The sequence below is a fragment of the Oncorhynchus nerka genome, linkage group LG4, assembly GCF_034236695.1.
Source record: "Oncorhynchus nerka isolate Pitt River linkage group LG4, Oner_Uvic_2.0, whole genome shotgun sequence".
Lineage (NCBI taxonomy): Eukaryota > Metazoa > Chordata > Actinopteri > Salmoniformes > Salmonidae > Oncorhynchus > Oncorhynchus nerka.
The window spans coordinates 93,942,505-93,961,285 of NC_088399.1; the positions used below are offsets into that span (position 1 = coordinate 93,942,505).

The 18,781-nt window shown below is 47.3% G+C and overlaps 1 protein-coding gene across 1 annotated transcript; it reads right to left on the minus strand.

Annotated features, from left to right (window-relative positions):
- Nucleotides 1–6,291: 6,291 nt before the first annotated feature.
- On the minus strand, nt 6,292–10,280 carry LOC115117981 (transcription factor SOX-4-like). Its single transcript, XM_029646500.2, has one exon. It carries the CDS (start codon nt 9,756–9,758, stop codon nt 8,613–8,615), a length of 1,146 nt encoding a protein of 381 aa, XP_029502360.1. The 5' UTR covers nt 9,759–10,280; the 3' UTR covers nt 6,292–8,612.
- Between the last annotated feature and the right edge of the window lie 8,501 nt (nt 10,281–18,781).

Below are 18,781 nucleotides of genomic sequence, written 5' to 3' on the forward strand. Positions count from 1 at the left end.
CGTAATAATGTCATCATGTAGGCCAGTGGTCACCAACTGGTCAATCGTGATAGTCTAGGAATGCCTTGGAGATCGACGAGTCTATCACCAAACATTTCTGTAAAAGAACAATGATATAGCCTTGCGTTCCAATTATTTATTTATTTTTTGGTTTTGCTCTGTTGGAGGTAGGTGCACTTGATTCAACAGCCCTAGTGCTAGGAAGGCAAAGTGTTCCCATTTTCAACCATATAATGTGTCAGAAGGTAGAAGGCCGCCTACCTGGCAGGCCCAGAGAGCAAATCGAGTGCACCTATAGGTCTACCCCTGGCCAATCAGATAGCTCAGTTCACCGTACCATTTCATAGACTGTAAGGATAAACCATTAACGCACAGCAAAGTTGATAGTGTGAGATTTCAAAAGTTTTACAACCATGACTAGAGAGAGACTGCATCAACTACCGCTGGCCAATCATATGCTGTAGCTCAGCTCAATGTTTTTTGCACAGTTTTATTGGACTGTAAAAAGAAGTCTCGAACGCACAGCAAAGTTGATATTGTGAGAGTTCAAAACGTTTAAAACCATGACTAGAGAGAGACTCGAATGCAGCAAAGAGCTGCTGTTTTTATGAGTATGTTTATGTTGAAGTTGTTATTCAACTGTCAACACTTTGTCAACACTTTTATTTTATAAGCCATAAAATGCACATTCTCCCTACTTCCACTCACGCTACAACCAGCACTGCAGCTGTAATGAATAGTATAGTAAAGTTTTTACATAAGCTTGTCTTGTTATTATTAGAGGCTTGTGTCTTTTCTGATATCGAAGAATATTTATTTTTCTCTGGTCATGGGATTATCAACATAAGGCAGAAATAACGCGGTGCGACTTGAGTTTCGCCATCAGCTGGAAGACTGTCCCCCTTTTCTCAGCGGAGGGAGAGCGGAGGGACGGTGAGTCAGATGAGAGGAAGCCTCACTGCTGCTCTCTCCCCTCAGACTGACCAAATCAAAGTTTATTTGTCACGTGCGCCGAATACAACAGGTGTTTGTTTCACCTTTCACCTTACAGTGAAATCACTAAGGTGCAGGCCATCAGTCCAGTAAAAAAAGCGAATTATTTTGCTCGCTCAGCTGTGCCTCGTAATACAACACATTATCTATTACCAGTGTGATTATATACCTAATTTAAAAAATATATAATTTCTAAATTATCTGAGAACAACAACATTGGCAGGGCAATTCAAGCATAGCCAATATGCAGTGATAATGTATTTGATCTATAGCCTACTGAGCATAGCCAATATGAGGTGAAAATGTATTTGGTCTATAGCCTAGTGAGCATAGCCAATATGAGGTGAAAATGTTTTTGGTCTATAGCCTAGTGAGCATAGCCAATATGAGGTTATAATGTATTTGGTCTATAGCCTACTGAGCATAGCCAATATGAGGTTATAATGTATTTGGTCTATAGCCTAGTGAGCATAGCCAATATGAGGTGAAAATGTATTTGGTCTATAGCCTAGTGAGCATAGCCAATATGAGGTTATAATGTATTTGGTCTATAGCCTACTGAGCATAGCCAATATGAGGTTATAATGTATTTGGTCTATAGCCTACTGAGCATAGCCAATATGAGGTTATAATGTATTTGGTCTATAGCCTAGTGAGCATAGCCAATATGAGGTGAAAATGTATTTGGTCTATAGCCTAGTGAGCATAGCCAATATGAGGTGATAATGTATTTGATCTATAGCCTACTGAGTATAGCCAATATGAGGTGATAATGTATTTGATCTATAGCCTACTGAGTATAGCCAATATGAGGTGATAATGTATTTGATCTATAGCCTACTGAGCATAGCCAATATGAGGTGATAATGTATTTGATCTATAGCCTACTGAGTATAGCCAATATGAGGTGATAATGTATTTGATCTATAGCCTACTGAGCATAGCCAATATGCAGTGATAATGTATTGGGCCAATAGCCTACTGAGCATAGCCAATATGCAGTGATAATGTATTGGGCTAATAGCCTACTGAGCATAGCCAATATGAGGTGATAATGTATTGGGCTAATAGCCTACTGAGCATAGCCAATATGAGGTGATAATGTATTGGGCTAATAGCCTACTGAGCATAGCCAATATGAGGTGATAATGTATTGGGCTAATAGCCTACTGAGCATAGCCAATATGAGGTGATAATGTATTGGGCTAATAGCCTACTGCACAAAACTCATTGCTACAGAACCATTTTTATTTTAATTGCATAAGCTTACTTCTTTTAATTAATGTTTAAAAGTGTTTTATCGGAGCAGTAGATATCAGCTTGCATTTTGGCTCAGAGAAGGTTGGTGACCACCGATGTAGGCTATCCTACCTGCACTGTTTCTGGTGTAGGCTATCCTACCTGCACTGTTTCTGGTGTAGGTTATCCTGCCTGCACTGTTTCTGATGTAGGTTATCCCCCCTGCACTGTTTCTGATGTAGGTTACCCCCCCTGCACTGTTTCTGATGTAGGCTATCCTACCTGCACTGTTTCTGGTGTAGGTTACCCCCCCTGCACTGTTTCTGATGTAGATTACCCCCCCTGCACTGTTTCTGATGTAGGCTATCCTACCTGCACTGTTTCTGATGTAGGCTATCCTACCTGCACTGTTTCTGGTGTAGATTACCCCCTGCACTGTTTCTGATGTAGATTACCCCCTGCACTGTTTCTGATGTAGATTACCCCCTGCACTGTTTCTGATGTAGATTACCCCCTGCACTGTTTCTGATGTAGATTACCCCCTGCACTGTTTCTGATGTAGGTTATCCTGCCTGCACTGTTTCTGGTGTAGGTTATCCTGCCTGCACTGTTTCTGATGTAGATTACCCCCTGCACTGTTTCTGGTGTAGGTTATTCTACCTGCACTGTTTCTGATGTAGGTTATCCTGCCTGCACTGTTTCTGGTGTAGGTTACCCCCCCTGCACTGTTTCTGATGTAGGTTACCCCCCCTGCACTGTTTCTGATGTAGGTTACCCCCCCTGCACTGTTTCTCCGTACAGTTGGATAGAGTTCCACGCCAAGACCAGAGTTGGCACATTTGCAGGATAACGCAACATATTGTTTTGAAAATGGATGGAAACCCATTTAACTTGAATTCATTATTTGGGACATGGGAATTAATTTTATGTGCACTACGTCATCACAGACGTTTTTTAAAAGCAATGTGTGTGCTTCCATGGTGCTGTAGTCGGTGCTTTGCTGTGATTCTGGAAGACCAGATCACTAACAAGAATGACAAGAAACTGCCGTGTGGGGAATCTTAACTGACTCGTTTTCGACTCGTTCTTGAAACCATGTCTTTTTTTCTTTTTTAGGTTTTTTGACTGATTTCATGGTCAATGCTAATATGGCTCAAATTCGCTTGCTGGCTAACCAACAACTGGAGATGACCAGCAACAGCTAGCAGCAGTAGCTAGCTAGTAGCAGGCTAGCAGCAGTAGCTTGCAGCTGTAACTAGCTAGTAGCAGGCTAGCAGCTGTAACTAGCTAATAGCAGGCTAGCAGCTTTAACTAGCTAGTAGCAGGCTAGCAGCAGTAGCTAGCTAGTAGCAGGCTAGCAACTGTAACTAGCTAGTAGCAGGCTACCAACTGTAACTAGCTAGTAGCAGGCTAGCAACTCTAACTACCTAGTAGCAGGCTAGCAGCTGTAACTAGCTAATAGTAGGCTAGCAGCTGTAACTAGCTAATAGTAGGCTAGCAGCTGTAACTAGCTAATAGCAGGCTAGCAGATTTAACTAGCTAGCTAACACAAGTTGAATGAGAAGCAAGCTAGAAGCAAAAAAAAGCTAGATAGCTAGGTAGGTATATTTAGCTATGGAATGTTTTTCATATGGCTGAAGTCGTCTGTGCAAAACTACATTGAACAAAAATATAAATGCAAACATGAAACAATTTCAAAGAGTTTACTGAGTTACAGTTCATATAATGAAAACAGTCAATTGAAATCAATTCATTAGGCACTAATCTATAGATTTGTAACGGCGTTCGTCTGTTGAAGGAGAGTCGGACCAAAATGCAGCGTGGTGGTTACTCATGTTCTTTAATGAAAATCGAACGATACATGAAATAACAACTATATATAAAACAACAAACGGAACGTGAAAACCTAATTACAGCCTATCTGGTGAACACTACACAGAGACAGAAACAATCACCCACAAAATACACAGTGAAACCCCGGCTACCTAAATATGGTTCCCAATCAGAGACAACGAGAATCACCTGACTCTGATTGAGAACCGCCTCAGGCAGCCAAGCCTACTCTAGACACCCCTACTCAGCCGCAATCCCAATGCCTACTAAAACCCCAATACGACAACACAATAAACCCATGTCACACCCTGGCCTGACCAAATATATAACGAAAACACAAAATACTATGACCAAGGCGTGACAAGATTTCACATTACTTGGAATACAGATATAAAACTGTTGGTCACCGATACTTAAAACAAAAAAAACTAAAAAAGTAGGGGCATGAATCAGAAAACCAGTCAGTATCTGGTGTGATCATGGGGTGGCAGGGTAGTCTAGTGTTTAAAGCGTTGGACTAGTAAACAAAAGGTTGCAAGATTGAATACCTGAGCTGACAAGGTAAAAACCTGAACAAGGCAGTTAATCCACTGTTCCTAGGCTGTCATTGAAAATAAGAATTTGTTCTTAACTGACTTGCCTGGTTAAATCAAATAAATAAAAATCATGGCCTACATACTCACCAGACGGTAACATCTGCATCCAACTCACACTCTCAAACACATAGATCCCCAGAATGCAGCTCACTCTCCAGATCCCAATCACCTGAATTCTGATCACCTGTCCACACACCTGCATGTCATCATCCCACACTATTTAGTTCAGTTATTGCACCCCATCACTGTGAGGTATTGTTTTGAGACACTTTTTCGGAGTTCTGTTTTCACCCATCCTTCTCGCCTCCTGTGTATGATAGTTTTTGCCTGTCTCACTCACGACGCCTTTTACCTACCTGCGTGTACTGTTTCTGCCTGCCTCACGACGCCTTTTACCTACCTGCGTGTACTGTTTCTGCCTGCCTCACGACGCCTTTTACCTACCTGCGTGTACTGTTTCTGCCTGCCTCACGACGCCTTTTACCTACCTGCGTGTACTGTTTCTGCCTGCCTCACGACGCCTTTTACCTACCTGCGTGTACTGTTTCTGCCTGCCTCACGACGCCTTTTACCTACCTGCGTGTACTGTTTCTGCCTGCCTCACGACGCCTTTTACCTACCTGCGTGTACTGTTTCTGCCTGCCTCACGACGCCTTTTACCTACCTGCGTGTACTGTTTCTGCCTGCCACTGGACCCAGCTACCTGCCTCCTCCTATGGTCCCTTCCATTAAACCCCTGCTGCGCTCCGTGCTTGAAACCAGCTCTCTGTCTCCTACCGTGTTTCTTACACAGACATGTTACCCGTTGGGCATGTTCTGGATCAAGGTGTACGACGGCTTGTTCGAGTTTCCGCCAATATCCAGCGCATTTTGCACAGCCCCCATGGACAAGGAGTGGGACGATATTCCACAGGCCACAATCAACAGCCCAATCAACTCTATGTGAAGAAGATATGAGGCAAATGGTGGTCACACCAAAATACGGACTGGATTTCTGATCCACGCCACTACTTTAAAAAAAAATGTTAACCCCCTTTTTCTCCCCAGTTTTGTAATATCCAATTTTGATCTTTTCTCATTGCTGCAACTCCCCAACACACACACACACTCAGACACTCAGACAGACACACACACACACACACACACACACACATATGCACAAGCACACAGACAAAGACACACACACACAGACACACAGACACACAGACACACCTGCCTTCGTCCCCTTCCCCCAATTAAGTCATGTCGAGGAAATGTTTGGCAGAAGCTCCTCCATCCCAAATAGCTGGCTGCGCCCCTCACACACGCAGGCACATAAATGGCGTCCCCAGCTAATTGTGTGCGGCCTCCTTGGTCTTGGATACAGTGTTGCCGTGGCAGCCACGTTTTCTCCACGTGGCGATTGATAGAGGAGCCGCTCCTATTGATCTGAGACATAATTCAGCTCAACTCAAACGTGCGCTGGCATACAAAGAAAGACATTTTACTGAACCCCTTATTTTCCTCTAAGAGGAGGACATGTTTTGGGGCATGATTGTACAAACACACTGATACCCAGGCTACTGAATTGAATTGCCAGTCGCCTAAATTTTTCCAATAAATCAACGCAATGAGGACAGAGACAGAAAGATTCAGTTCCAGCTGATTTTATTTCCGTCTTGAAAAAAACTAAACAAACATACAAACAAACAAATCAAAAATGCTCTGTAATAGAGGTCTGAGGCAGTCATTGACCCGATTGGCTGGCGTTGAGTTCTATATTCAAATGAGATATGGTACGATTGGAGGAAACATGATCATACACACAGCATATTGCACAAATGGAAAAAAAAAAATGAAAAAAAATAAAGATCCTGGACCACAATCATTAACATCATAATGACAAAAGATGGCAATTTTAGTGTCTGTCGTTGATCATTATACATAGAAACACAATCGTATCTGCATTATAGTACAGTCAATAAACATAAATATCTTCAATTGATATTCTTAAAAAAAAAAAAAATCTTAAACACAACAGCTATACATATACCTGAATCTGAAATACAATTGCTAATTTGCCATGCCATAATATAGGAAAAACAATTAGCTAGCTAGTCTTAGCCAAGTAAGCCAACAGGTAGAAAAACAATTAAATACTCTTATTATGCAATTGCGCAATGATAGATGATCGAAGCACTTCATACACCTTTCTCCACCTCCCTCCCTCTCCCTCCCTCTTCCTCCACCTTCCTCCACCTCCCTCCCTCTCCCTCCACCTCCCTCCCTCTCCCTCCACCTCCCTCCCTCTTCCTCCACCTCCCTCTGACTCAAATAGGCATTTAGAATGTGTAGAGTGTCACATTCCATCCAGTCAGTGGTTTCAAATCAAACCTATCAACAAAAGCATACCGATGTTTTCCTCTCAATCCAACAGCATCTCTATCTCTCTCTTGAACAATTCTGATATACTGTAGCCTGGGCGCCAGTCTGTTTGTGCCATCGTGCCACTCCTTGACAAAGATAGCACAAATACATCTGGGTCCAAGTTATGTAAATCCACTGTTGAAACACACGTCACTGGGGTTGCAGCTGACGCTCTAGTGACGTAGCGGGTGTCAATGTGTTTACTTGGCTGGTGTAATACAGACACTGTGCCTTTAAGAAGCATGTGGCGCGCGATACTGTCAAGTGTAAACATTGTATAAAGGAACAGAATATATGTGACAACGGACCCTCTGGCTTTAAACCATCAGGAATCAAAGCCACCCCCCACTGGCACTCCCTCCCATAGATATCGTAACCCCCCACTGGCACTCCCTCCCATAGATATCGTACAAAAATACACATGTAGAAAAATGACACACTTACTGAGTTCTCCTTTAAAAAGTGAGAGATGTCAACATTTTAAATAAGATACACTTCTAGCCCTTCTGCACAGGGATACCAGGTGGTTTACACACAAACAAGACCTATTATACAATAACAATACTTCAAATTATTAATAAAAAAAAAAACATGTTGGGCTGGTGTAAATACATCGATATATAAAAAAACGTCATCTGATATAGTATAACTACAGCCAGATGTGCTAGGCGTTGCGCAGTAAGGGAATTGGTCCTGAAATGTGCATTCAGAGTGTAAAAGGTTTTCAGAGAAAAGATTCTGAGTTTGAGTTGTTAATTCATTAAAAGTCCTGCCGTTGAGAGGAAAGCTGGTGATTGTGAACTGTGTTCTGTGATCGCACACACACACACTCGCACACATATACTCACACTCACTCACACACGCACACACAATCAGCGCGGTAATGACATTGTAATAAACATATTTTCAGATGCATCAGTGTAACAGTGCAGACTACTCCACAAGGGAGCGCATGCATGTTAAGCTTCAGAAAAACCCACCTGAATATCACCTTCGTAAACCCCGCCCACACAGAGAACAACAACTGAAGTGGGTCACTTATACTACTTTCATCTCCATGGCAACATCAAGCTCTCCAAAAGCCTATTTACCCATAGTCATGTTCACCATCAACCTACAAACCTCCTCCTGCCAGCCGGTTGAATACTTCAGTTCAGTAAGTCTGTGTGTGTGTCTGTGTGTCACTTCTAAGAGGCTCAGAGTCCTTCTCTCTTCTCTCTCCAAATGCAAGCGATGCACTTTCCTTCAGTTCGGCGCACCAGGCAACAACGCGCCCTTGTCTGTCCCCGTTCGTGTCTTTGTCAATACCCACATGGAACAGACGATTATGTTTTTATACACACATTCTGCACAATTTAACCTAAACACGTGTCATTAATATTAGGCTATTCTTTCCAAAACGAGGGTTAGTTTAGCTCACATTTCACTCTCCCTAATAATCTGAAAGAATGTCTGAAGATTCTTCTTTCACACTCACTGGGTTTTAGTTTTGCGCGGGGCGGGGCTTCTCTTTCCCTCTGCTTCTCTGTGTTTTCTCTCCGCCGCTCAGTAAGTGAATACAAGGTTGGAGATGGTGGACTCCAGCCAGTCTCCCGAGATCATCTCGCTGACCTCGGGGGTGCAGTAGTCGGGGAAGTCAAAGTGAGATCCCGCCCCACACTCGCCGAAGCTCCAGTCCAGGTCCCTGTCCAGCTCCGACTCACATGGCCCCATGCTGCCCAGAGACATGCTCTCAAACCCGGGGCTCGGCTGTAGCTCGAACCGCTCATCCTCCAGCTCTTCATCCGAGGAAGAAGAGAGGGAGGAGGAAGAGGAGTGAGAGGCGGACGGGGTTGGAGAGGACGCACGTGTGTACCTGAGGCGGACTGCCGATGATGGTGAGGATGTTGAAGGGTTGGAGGAAAGTGCGTCGTTCGCCCCCGTCGCCTGGTCTTCATACAGGCTCATCGGGTCACAGGACTCAGACGAGCTGCTCAGGGCGGGACTCCCTGGGACTCCCACAGAGGGTGGCCCGCTGTCCAAGCTCCCTCCCCCACTAAACATGTAGCCGCGCCTGGCTGGCTTGTCTGGTATCTGCCGGGCACCAGTCACTGACCTGGATTTGTAGAGCGTGTGGTGATCCGCGGGAGACGCACACTCTTGCCCCTGGGTAGGCAGCTTGACGCTCCCCTGTCCCGGCTTGGGTACTCTGCTGTTCCCCCTAGACCCAGAGCCTCTTTTCGATGAGGACTTAGAACCCCTGCTCCTATCCGCGCCTTTCTCTCCCCTCTCCCCCCGCTCATTCTTGGAGCTGGGCGTCTTAACCTTCTTCCGTGGCCGATACTTGTAGTCAGGATAGTCGGCCATGTGCTTGAGTCTCAGCCGCTCTGCTTCCTGGATGAACGGGATCTTATCTGTGTCTTTGAGCAGTTTCCAGCGCTTGCCCAGCCGCTTGGAAATCTCAGCGTTGTGCATGTCCGGACTCTGCTCCATGATCTTTCTCCTCTCGATCTGAGACCACACCATAAATGCGTTCATCGGTCTCTTGATGTGTCCCGTGGGGGTTTTACACCAGGTGACGTTGCCTCGGTCCCCTCCCGTGGAGGATAGCGGAGACGCGTCCATGTCCAAGTCCATATCTCCGGTATCGGTGCCGTCCCCACCAGGAGAGAATGAATCTGTGCTCTCTGTGTGGCTCATGTGCTGTACCATCGTTTCTCTTTCTTTCTCAATCTCTCGGTTAGACAGAAAACGTACCAAAAAATGTGTTCTTCAGAATTATGTTATGGTGAGAAAGTGCGTAAAAGTTGCCAATGCTGTTATATCATCGGTTTTCTTTCAGTCACTCAATAAACGTATGTTTATGTAACCACACTGGACGGGTTGCGTAAAAGTTATTGCAAGTCTCCTCTATCTTTCAGTCCGTTTTGGAGACTCTGCGCAGTTAGTCTCTAGTGCGAGTATATCTTCAAAAAAAGAGAACGAAATAACATTAAAATCCTTCAACGTTCTGCAATCAAACGTTCAACTGCCAGTGCGACTGAAAACTCGCCCTGTGATACCTAGAGCACTTCGCTGCTGAAAACAACCCTGTAACTTTCCTATGAGAGGTATAATATCGCTGTCTGCGCAGCTCGCCTTAGCAGTGACAGAACCATGTGGAAGAATGGAAGTGTCGCACGTTTTCATAGTCCTCTCTTTCCTTATCGGTCTGCCAGTATACTGTAAACATAACGTTCAACACTACACAGTTTTATATCCCCTTCGCGAGAAATAAAGGCTACACTAATCAGCCAATCACAGGCTGTCTCTATCCTGTTTTTGTCCAAAACCACGCCCAGTCGGAGTCCATTGGCTGAATAAACCGTGTAATAATAATCGGTATGCAATGAACATTCGTGTATCTGACCTCATTCCTTGTCTGACCGAACCCAACCGAGAGTCAAAACTTCGCAGTCCTTCCTCTGCCGCCTTTCTCAATAATAAGACACATGCTTATAAATAGAAATGCATTAGTTCAATGCAATGTGGATTAAGTTCATCTGGAATTAGATTATATAAATACAAAAGAAAGTAAACTATTTCAGTAAATGTTATTAAATGGTATATTCTATTAAACCAACGCCAGCCATGACAGGGATCGAAAAGACAGGATACAATATACATTTATAATATAAACGGATCTTTGTTTACATAACCTATTATTGATGAAATGTCATAAAGAGTACCCATTAGATAAATCATAACACAAGCATCATGTCCATTTTCCACCAACATGTTTATTGTTGATCTAACAAGGTTATTGTTTGAGCGCACATGGTCCCTACAGTTTACAAGGCCACGCGCTCATAGCGCAGGTTGTTATGGTTCTCTCTCTCAGCTGCGCTCTGGTTGGTTAAGCGGCATCGCTAGATGTCAGCGTAGAGCCAGAGAGAAAGTGAATCATGTTTTCATAGGCCTGTGTTTGTGTGTGTATTTTTTTGTGTATGTGTGTCTATCTGTGTCTGTGTGTGTATGGGCACCTACCTTAAATAAATCATACATTTGAATATCAATTCCTTGTTAACCTGTCTTCATCATGATACTTTGGTCTAAAGTAGTGCACTACTACGCTATAGACCCTGGTCTAAAGTAGTGCACTACTACCCTATAGACCCTGGTCTAAAGTAGTGCACTACTACCCTATAGGCCCTGGTCTAAAGTAGTGCACTACTACCCTATAGATCCTGGTCTAAAGTAGTGCAATACTACCCTATAGGCCCTGGTCTAAAGTAGTGCACTACTACCCTATAGCTCCTGGTCTAAAGTAGTGCACTACTACCCTATAGGCCCTGGTCTAAAGTAGTGCACTACTACCCTATAGGCCCTGGTCTAAAGTAGTGCACTACTACCCTATAGACCCTGGTCTAAAGTAGTGCACTACTACCCTACAGACCCTGGTCTAAAGTAGTGCACTACTACCCTATAGGTCCTGGTCTAAAGTAGTAGACTACTACCCTATAGACCCTGGTCTAAAGTAGTGCAATACTACCCTATAGGGCCTGGTCTAAAGTAGTGCACTACTACCCTATAGGCCCTGGTCTAAAGTAGTGCACTACTACCCTATAGACCCTGGTCTAAAGTAGTGCACTACTACCCTATAGACCCTGGTCTAAAGTAGTGCACTACTACCCTATAGGTCCTGGTCTAAAGTAGTGCACTACTACCCTATAGGTCCTGGTCTAAAGTAGTAGACTACTACCCTATAGACCCTGGTCTAAAGTAGTGCACTACTACCCTATAGACCCTGGTCTAAAGTAGTGCACTACTACCCTATAGGCCCTGGTCTAAAGTAGTGCACTACTACCCTATAGACCCTGGTCTAAAGTAGTGCACTACTACCCTATAGACCCTGGTCTAAAGTAGTGCACTACTACCCTATAGGCCCTGGTCTAAAGTAGTGCACTACTACCCTATAGGTCCTGGTCTAAAGTAGTAGACTACTACCCTATAGACCCTGGTCTAAAGTAGTGCAATACTACCCTATAGGCCCTGGTCTACAGTAGTGCACTACTACCCTATAGGTCCTGGTCTAAAGTAGTGCACTACTACCCTATAGGTCCTGGTCTAAAGTAGTAGACTACTACCCTATAGACCCTGGTCTAAAGTAGTGCACTACTACCCTATAGACCCTGGTCTAAAGTAGTACAGTACTACCTTATAGACCCTGGTCTAAAGTAGTAGTACTACATTGGGAATAGGGTGCCATTTGGGACACAGATATATTACCTTGCTGTTATTCTCCATGAGTAGCCTACACAGGGAATCAGTTAAGAAGTGCCGGACAGGGGTTGGAGCTCAACAGTATGATTCCCATGGACAGTAAGAAAGAGGCTTCTCCTTTGTCCTAACTGCAGAGGAATGAAGCTACCAATTTGACTTAAGGTCATGCACAATGGGGCCTTTAAGTTTTTTTTGTGTGTGTGCGTGTGCACGTGTGTGTGTGTGTGTGTGTGTGTGTGTGTGTGTGTGTGTCTGTGTGTGTCTGTGTGTGTGTGTGAATACTTATCTTGTTTAACTAAGTGAAGGGGACTTTCCAACCAGTTCAAACTTTGAAATCCTGGAAAAACTCCAACTCAGTTATAACAGGCTTGTTAGAAACTGAATGACTCACTACACACGCACACACACACACACACACACACACACACACACACACACACACACACACACACACACACACACACACACACACACACGCACACACGCACGCACGCACGCACGCACGCACGCGTACACACACACACACACTATGTTTTGCTGACCAGTTTCTGTCCTCTGAGTCATAGGCAGACTTCATGTTCTGTCTGCTGTGTGTATGAATGTGGCAGACAGCACAGGTGGTCAGTTCTCACCCCACATTGTTACTGTTACCAGCCACTGATACCAGAAGGCCCTGCACATTACACAATCTTTAAAAAACATCATGAGGATGAAAAGAGAGGGACAGCTGGTATGAAAACAGAAAAATAGGAGGGAGAACAAAGGAGAACAAATGGAGACCAGAGGGAGATCAGAGGGAGAACAAAGGAGAACAAATGGAGACCAGAGGGAGACCAGAGGGAGAACAGAGAGGTAACAGAGGGAGACCAGAGGGAGAACAGAGAGGTAACAGAGGGATACCAGAGGGAGAACAGAGAGGGAAGAGAGGGAGAACAAAGGAGAACAAATGGAGACCAGAGGGAGAACAGAGGGAGATCAGATGGGGATCAGAGGGAGACCAGAAGGAGACCAGAGGGAGATCAGAGGGAGAAGAAAGGAGAACCTACATCAAGATGACTTACACCAAGAGGACTTACATCAAGAGGACCTACACCCAGAGGCTTCATACCAAGAGAACCTACACCCAGAGGATTCAAACCAAGAGGACCGACACCAAGAGGATTCATACCAAGAGGGCCTACACCCAGAGGATTCATACCAAGAGGTCCTACACCAAGAGGACTTACATCAAGAGGACCTACACCCAGAGGCTTCATACCAAGAGAACCTACACCCAGAGGATTCAAACCAAGAGGACCGACACCAAGAGGATTCATACCAAGAGGACCTACACCCAGAGGATTCATACCAAGAGGTCCTACACCAAGAGGACCTACACCAAGAGGACCTACACCAAGAGGCTTCATACCAAGAGGACCTACACCAAGAGGATTCATACCAAGAGGACCTACACCAAGAGGATCTTCACCAAGAGGATCTACACCAAGAGAACCTACACCAAGAGAACCTACACCAAGAGGTTTCATACCAAGAGGGCCGTACAACAAGAGGACCTAGACCAAGAGGGTTCACACCAAGAGGATTCACACCAAGAGGGCTTCCACCAAGAGGGTTCACACCAAGAGGACCTACACCCAGAAGATTCACACCAAGAGGATTCACACCAAGAGGACCTACACTAAGAGGATTCACACAAATAGGTCCTACACCCAGAGGATTCACACCAAGAGGCTCCACACAAAGAAGAATCACACAAAGAGGACCTCCACCCAGAGGATTCACACCAAGAGGCCCTCCACCCAGAGGATTCATACCAAGAGGACCTACACCAAGAGGATTCACACCAAGAGGACCTACACCCAGAGGATTCACACCAAGAGGCTCTCCTCCCAGAGGATTCACACCAAGAGGCCCTCCTCCCAGAGGATTCACACCAAGAGGACCTACACCTAGAGGATTTACACCAAGAGGCCCTCTACCCAGAGGATTCGCACCAAGAGGACCTACACCCAGAGGATTCACACAAAGAGGACCTACACCCAGAGGATTCACACCAAGAGGCCCTACACCAAGAGGATTCACACCAAGATGATTCACACCAAGAGGACCACCAAGAGGCTTCACACGAAGAGGACCTACACCCAGAGGATTCACACCAGGAGGATTCACACCAAGAGGACCTACACGAAGAGGATTCACACCAAGAGGGCCTACACCAAGAGGATTCACACCAAGAGAACCTAGCCCCAAATGATTCACACTAACAGGACCTACACCAAGAGGGTTCACACCAAGAGGGTCTACACCCAGAGGACCTACACCAAGAGGCCCTACACCTAGACCACAAAACCACCAGCCACACCCTCATCTCAACCAGTCGACCCCTCCCCAAACAAACCCTAGCCACACCCTACGTAGCCCCCCGGACCAGTCTTATGCCCCCCCCATGCCCCCCACCCCTGCAGCAAGGAGATCAACATTACATATGCCCAGCTCGTGATCAGAGCAACAGGTCCAACCTCCACTATAATACCAGCCCAAGCACCATCCGGAGACCTAAGAGTTATGTATCTGATGCTCAACATGCTCTGCTCACACCTACAGTAATCGTCCGTGCCAAAACCACACCAAAACAACACTAGACAATATGGAACGCAAAGCTCTTACTATTTCATCCTGGAATATACAAGGTCTGAGGTCATCTGCCTTTGGCCTTAAGAGCAGTAACACAGACTTCATCAAAGAAATTGGAAATATTGACATTGTCATTCTACAGAAACCTGGTGTAGAGGAGATGGACCCACTGGTTGGCCTCTAGGTTACAGAGAGCTGGTAGTCCCATCCACCAAAGTATCAGGTGGGTGGTGTAGAGGAGATGGACCCACTGGTTGGCCTCTAGGTTACAGAGAGCTGGTAGTCCCATCCACCACACTACCAGGTGGGTGGTATAGAGGAGATGGACCCACTGGTTGGCCTCTAGGTAACAGAGAGCTGGTAGTCCCATCCACCACACTACCAGGTGGGTGGTGTAGAGGAGACGGACCCACTGGTTGGCCTCTAGGTAACAGAGAGCTGGTAGTCCCATCCACCACACTACCAGGTGGGTGGTATAGAGGAGACAGACCCACTGGTTGCCCTCTAGGTTACAGAGAGCTGGTAGTCCCATCCACCACACTACCAGGTGGGTGGTATAGAGGAGATGGACCCACTGGTTGCCCTCTAGGTTACAGAGAGCTGGTAGTCCCATCCACCACACTACCAGGTGGGTGGTATAGAGGAGACGGACCCACTGGTTGGCCTCTAGGTTACAGAGAGCTGGTAGTCCCATCCACCACACTACCAGGTGGGTGGTATAGAGGAGATGGACCCACTGGTTGCCCTCTAGGTTACAGAGAGCTGGTCGTCCCATCCACCACACTACCAGGTGGGTGGTATAGAGGAGACGGACCCACTGGTTGCCCTCTAGGTTACAGAGAGCTGGTAGTCCCATCCACCACACTACCAGGTGGGTGGTATAGAGGAGACGGACCCACTGGTTGCCCTCTAGGTTACAGAGAGCTGGTCGTCTCATCCACCACACTACTAGGTGGGTGGTGTAGAGGAGACGGACCCACTGGTTGTCCTCTAGGTTACAGAGAGCTGGTAGTCCCATCCACCACACTACCAGGTGGGTGGTGTAGAGGAGACGGACCCACTGGTTGGCCTCTAGGTTACAGAGAGCTGGTAGTCCCATCCACCACACTACCAGGTGGGTGGTGTAGAGGAGACGGACCCACTGGTTGGCCTCTAGGTAACAGAGAGCTGGTAGTCCCATCCACCACACTACCAGGTGGGTGGTATAGAGGAGACGGACCCACTGGTTGGCCTCTAGGTTACAGAGAGCTGGTAGTCCCATCCACCACACTACCAGGTGGGTGGTATAGAGGAGATGGACCCACTGGTTGCCCTCTAGGTTACAGAGAGCTGGTCGTCCCATCCACCACACTACCAGGTGGGTGGTATAGAGGAGACGGACCCACTGGTTGCCCTCTAGGTTACAGAGAGCTGGTCGTCCCATCCACCACACTACCAGGTGGGTGGTATAGAGGAGACGGACCCACTGGTTGCCCTCTAGGTTACAGAGAGCTGGTAGTCCCATCCACCACACTACCAGGTGGGTGGTATAGAGGAGACGGACCCACTGGTTGCCCTCTAGGTTACAGAGAGCTGGTCGTCTCATCCACCACACTACCAGGTGGGTGGTGTAGAGGAGACGGACCCACTGGTTGTCCTCTAGGTTACAGAGAGCTGGTAGTCCCATCCACCACACTACCAGGTGGGTGGTGTAGATGAGACGGACCCACTGGTTGGCCTCTAGGTTACAGAGAGCTGGTAGTCCCATCCACCACACTACCAGGTGGGTGGTATAGAGGAGATGGACCCACTGGTTGCCCTCTAGGTTACAGAGAGCTGGTAGTCCCATCCACCACACTATCAAGGTGGGTGGTATAGAGGAGACGGACCCACTGGTTGGCCTCTAGGTTACAGAGAGCTGGTAGTCCCATCCACCACACTACCAGGTGGGTGGTATAGAGGAGATGGACCCACTGGTTGCCCTCTAGGTTACAGAGAGCTGGTAGTCCCATCCACCACACTACCAGGTGGGTGGTATAGAGGAGATGGACCCACTGGTTGCCCTCTAGGTTACAGAGAGCTGGTAGTTCCATCCACCACACTACCAGGTGGGTGGTATAGAGGAGATGGACCCACTGGTTGCCCTCTAGGTTACAGAGAGCTGGTAGTCCCATCCACCACACTACCAGGTGGGTGGTATAGAGGAGACGGACCCACTGGTTGCCCTCTAGGTTACAGAGAGCTGGTCGTCCCATCCACCACACTACCAGGTGGGTGGTAGTGAGGAGACGGACCCACTGGTTGTCCTCTAGGTTACAGAGAGCTTCCACCAGGTGGGTGGTGTAGAGGAGATGGACCCACTGGTTGCCCTCTAGGTTACAGAGAGCTGGTCGTCCCATCCACCACACTACCAGGTGGGTGGTATAGAGGAGATGGACCCACTGGTTGCCCTCTAGGTTACAGAGAGCTGGTAGTCCCATCCACCACACTACCAGGTGGGTGGTATAGAGGAGACGGACAGAGAGCTGGTAGTCACTGGTTGTCCTCTAGGTTACAGAGAGCTGGTAGTCCCATCCACCACACTACCAGGTGGGTGGTGTAGAGGAGACGGACCCACTGGTTGGCCTCTAGGTTACAGAGAGCTGGTAGTCCCATCCACCACACTACCAGGTGGGTGGTGAGGAGACGGAGACTGGACCCACTGGTTGGCCTCTAGGTTACAGAGAGCCCATCCACCACACTGGTAGTGGACCCATTGCCACTGGTCGTCACACCACACTACCAGGTGGGTGGTATAGAGGAGATGGACCCACTGGTTGCCCTCTAGGTTACAGAGAGCTGGTAGTCCCATCCACCACACTACCAGGTGGGTGGTATAGTGGACCCACTGGTTGCCCTCTAGGTTACAGAGAGCTGGTAGTCCCATCCACCACACTACCAGGTGGGTGGTACCCCACTGGTTGCCCTCTAGGTTACAGAGAGCTGGTCGTCCCATCCACCACACTACCAGGTGGGTGGTATAGAGGAGACGGACCCACTGGTTGTCCTCTAGGTTACAGAGAGCTGGTAGTCCCATCCACCACACTACCAGGTGGGTGGTATAGAGAGACGGACCCACTGGTTGGCCTCTAGGTTACAGAGAGCTGGTAGTCCCATCCACCACACTACCAGGTGGGTGGTAGAGGAGATGGACCCACTGGTTGCCCTCTAGGTTACAGAGAGCTGGATCCACCACACTATCAAGGTGGGTGGTATAGAGGAGACGGACCCACTGGTTGGCCTCTAGGTTACAGAGAGCTGGTAGTCCCATCCACCACACTACCAGGTGGGTGGTATAGAGGAGATGGACCCACTGGTTGCCCTCTAGGTTACAGAGAGCTGGTAGTCCCATCCACCACACTACCAGGTGGGTGGTATAGAGGAGATGGACCCACTGGTTTACAGAGAGCCCATCCACCACACTAGGTTACAGAGAGATGGACCCACTGTAGGTCCCATCCACCACACTACCAGGTGGGTGGTATAGAGGAGACGGACCCACTGGTTGCCCTCTAGGTTACAGAGAGCTGGTAGTCCCATCCACCACACTACCAGGTGGGTGGTGTGAGGAGACGGAGAGGTTAGATGGACCCACTGGTTGCCCTCTAGGTTACAGAGAGCTGGTAGTCCCATCCACCACACTACCAGGTGGGTGGTATAGAGGAGATGGACCCACTGGTTGCCCTCTAGGTTACAGAGAGCTGGTCGTCCCATCCACCACACTACCAGGTGGGTGGTATAGAGGAGACGGACCCACTGGTTGTCCTCTAGGTTACACCGAGCTGGTAGTCCCATCCACCACACTACCAGGTGGGTGGTGT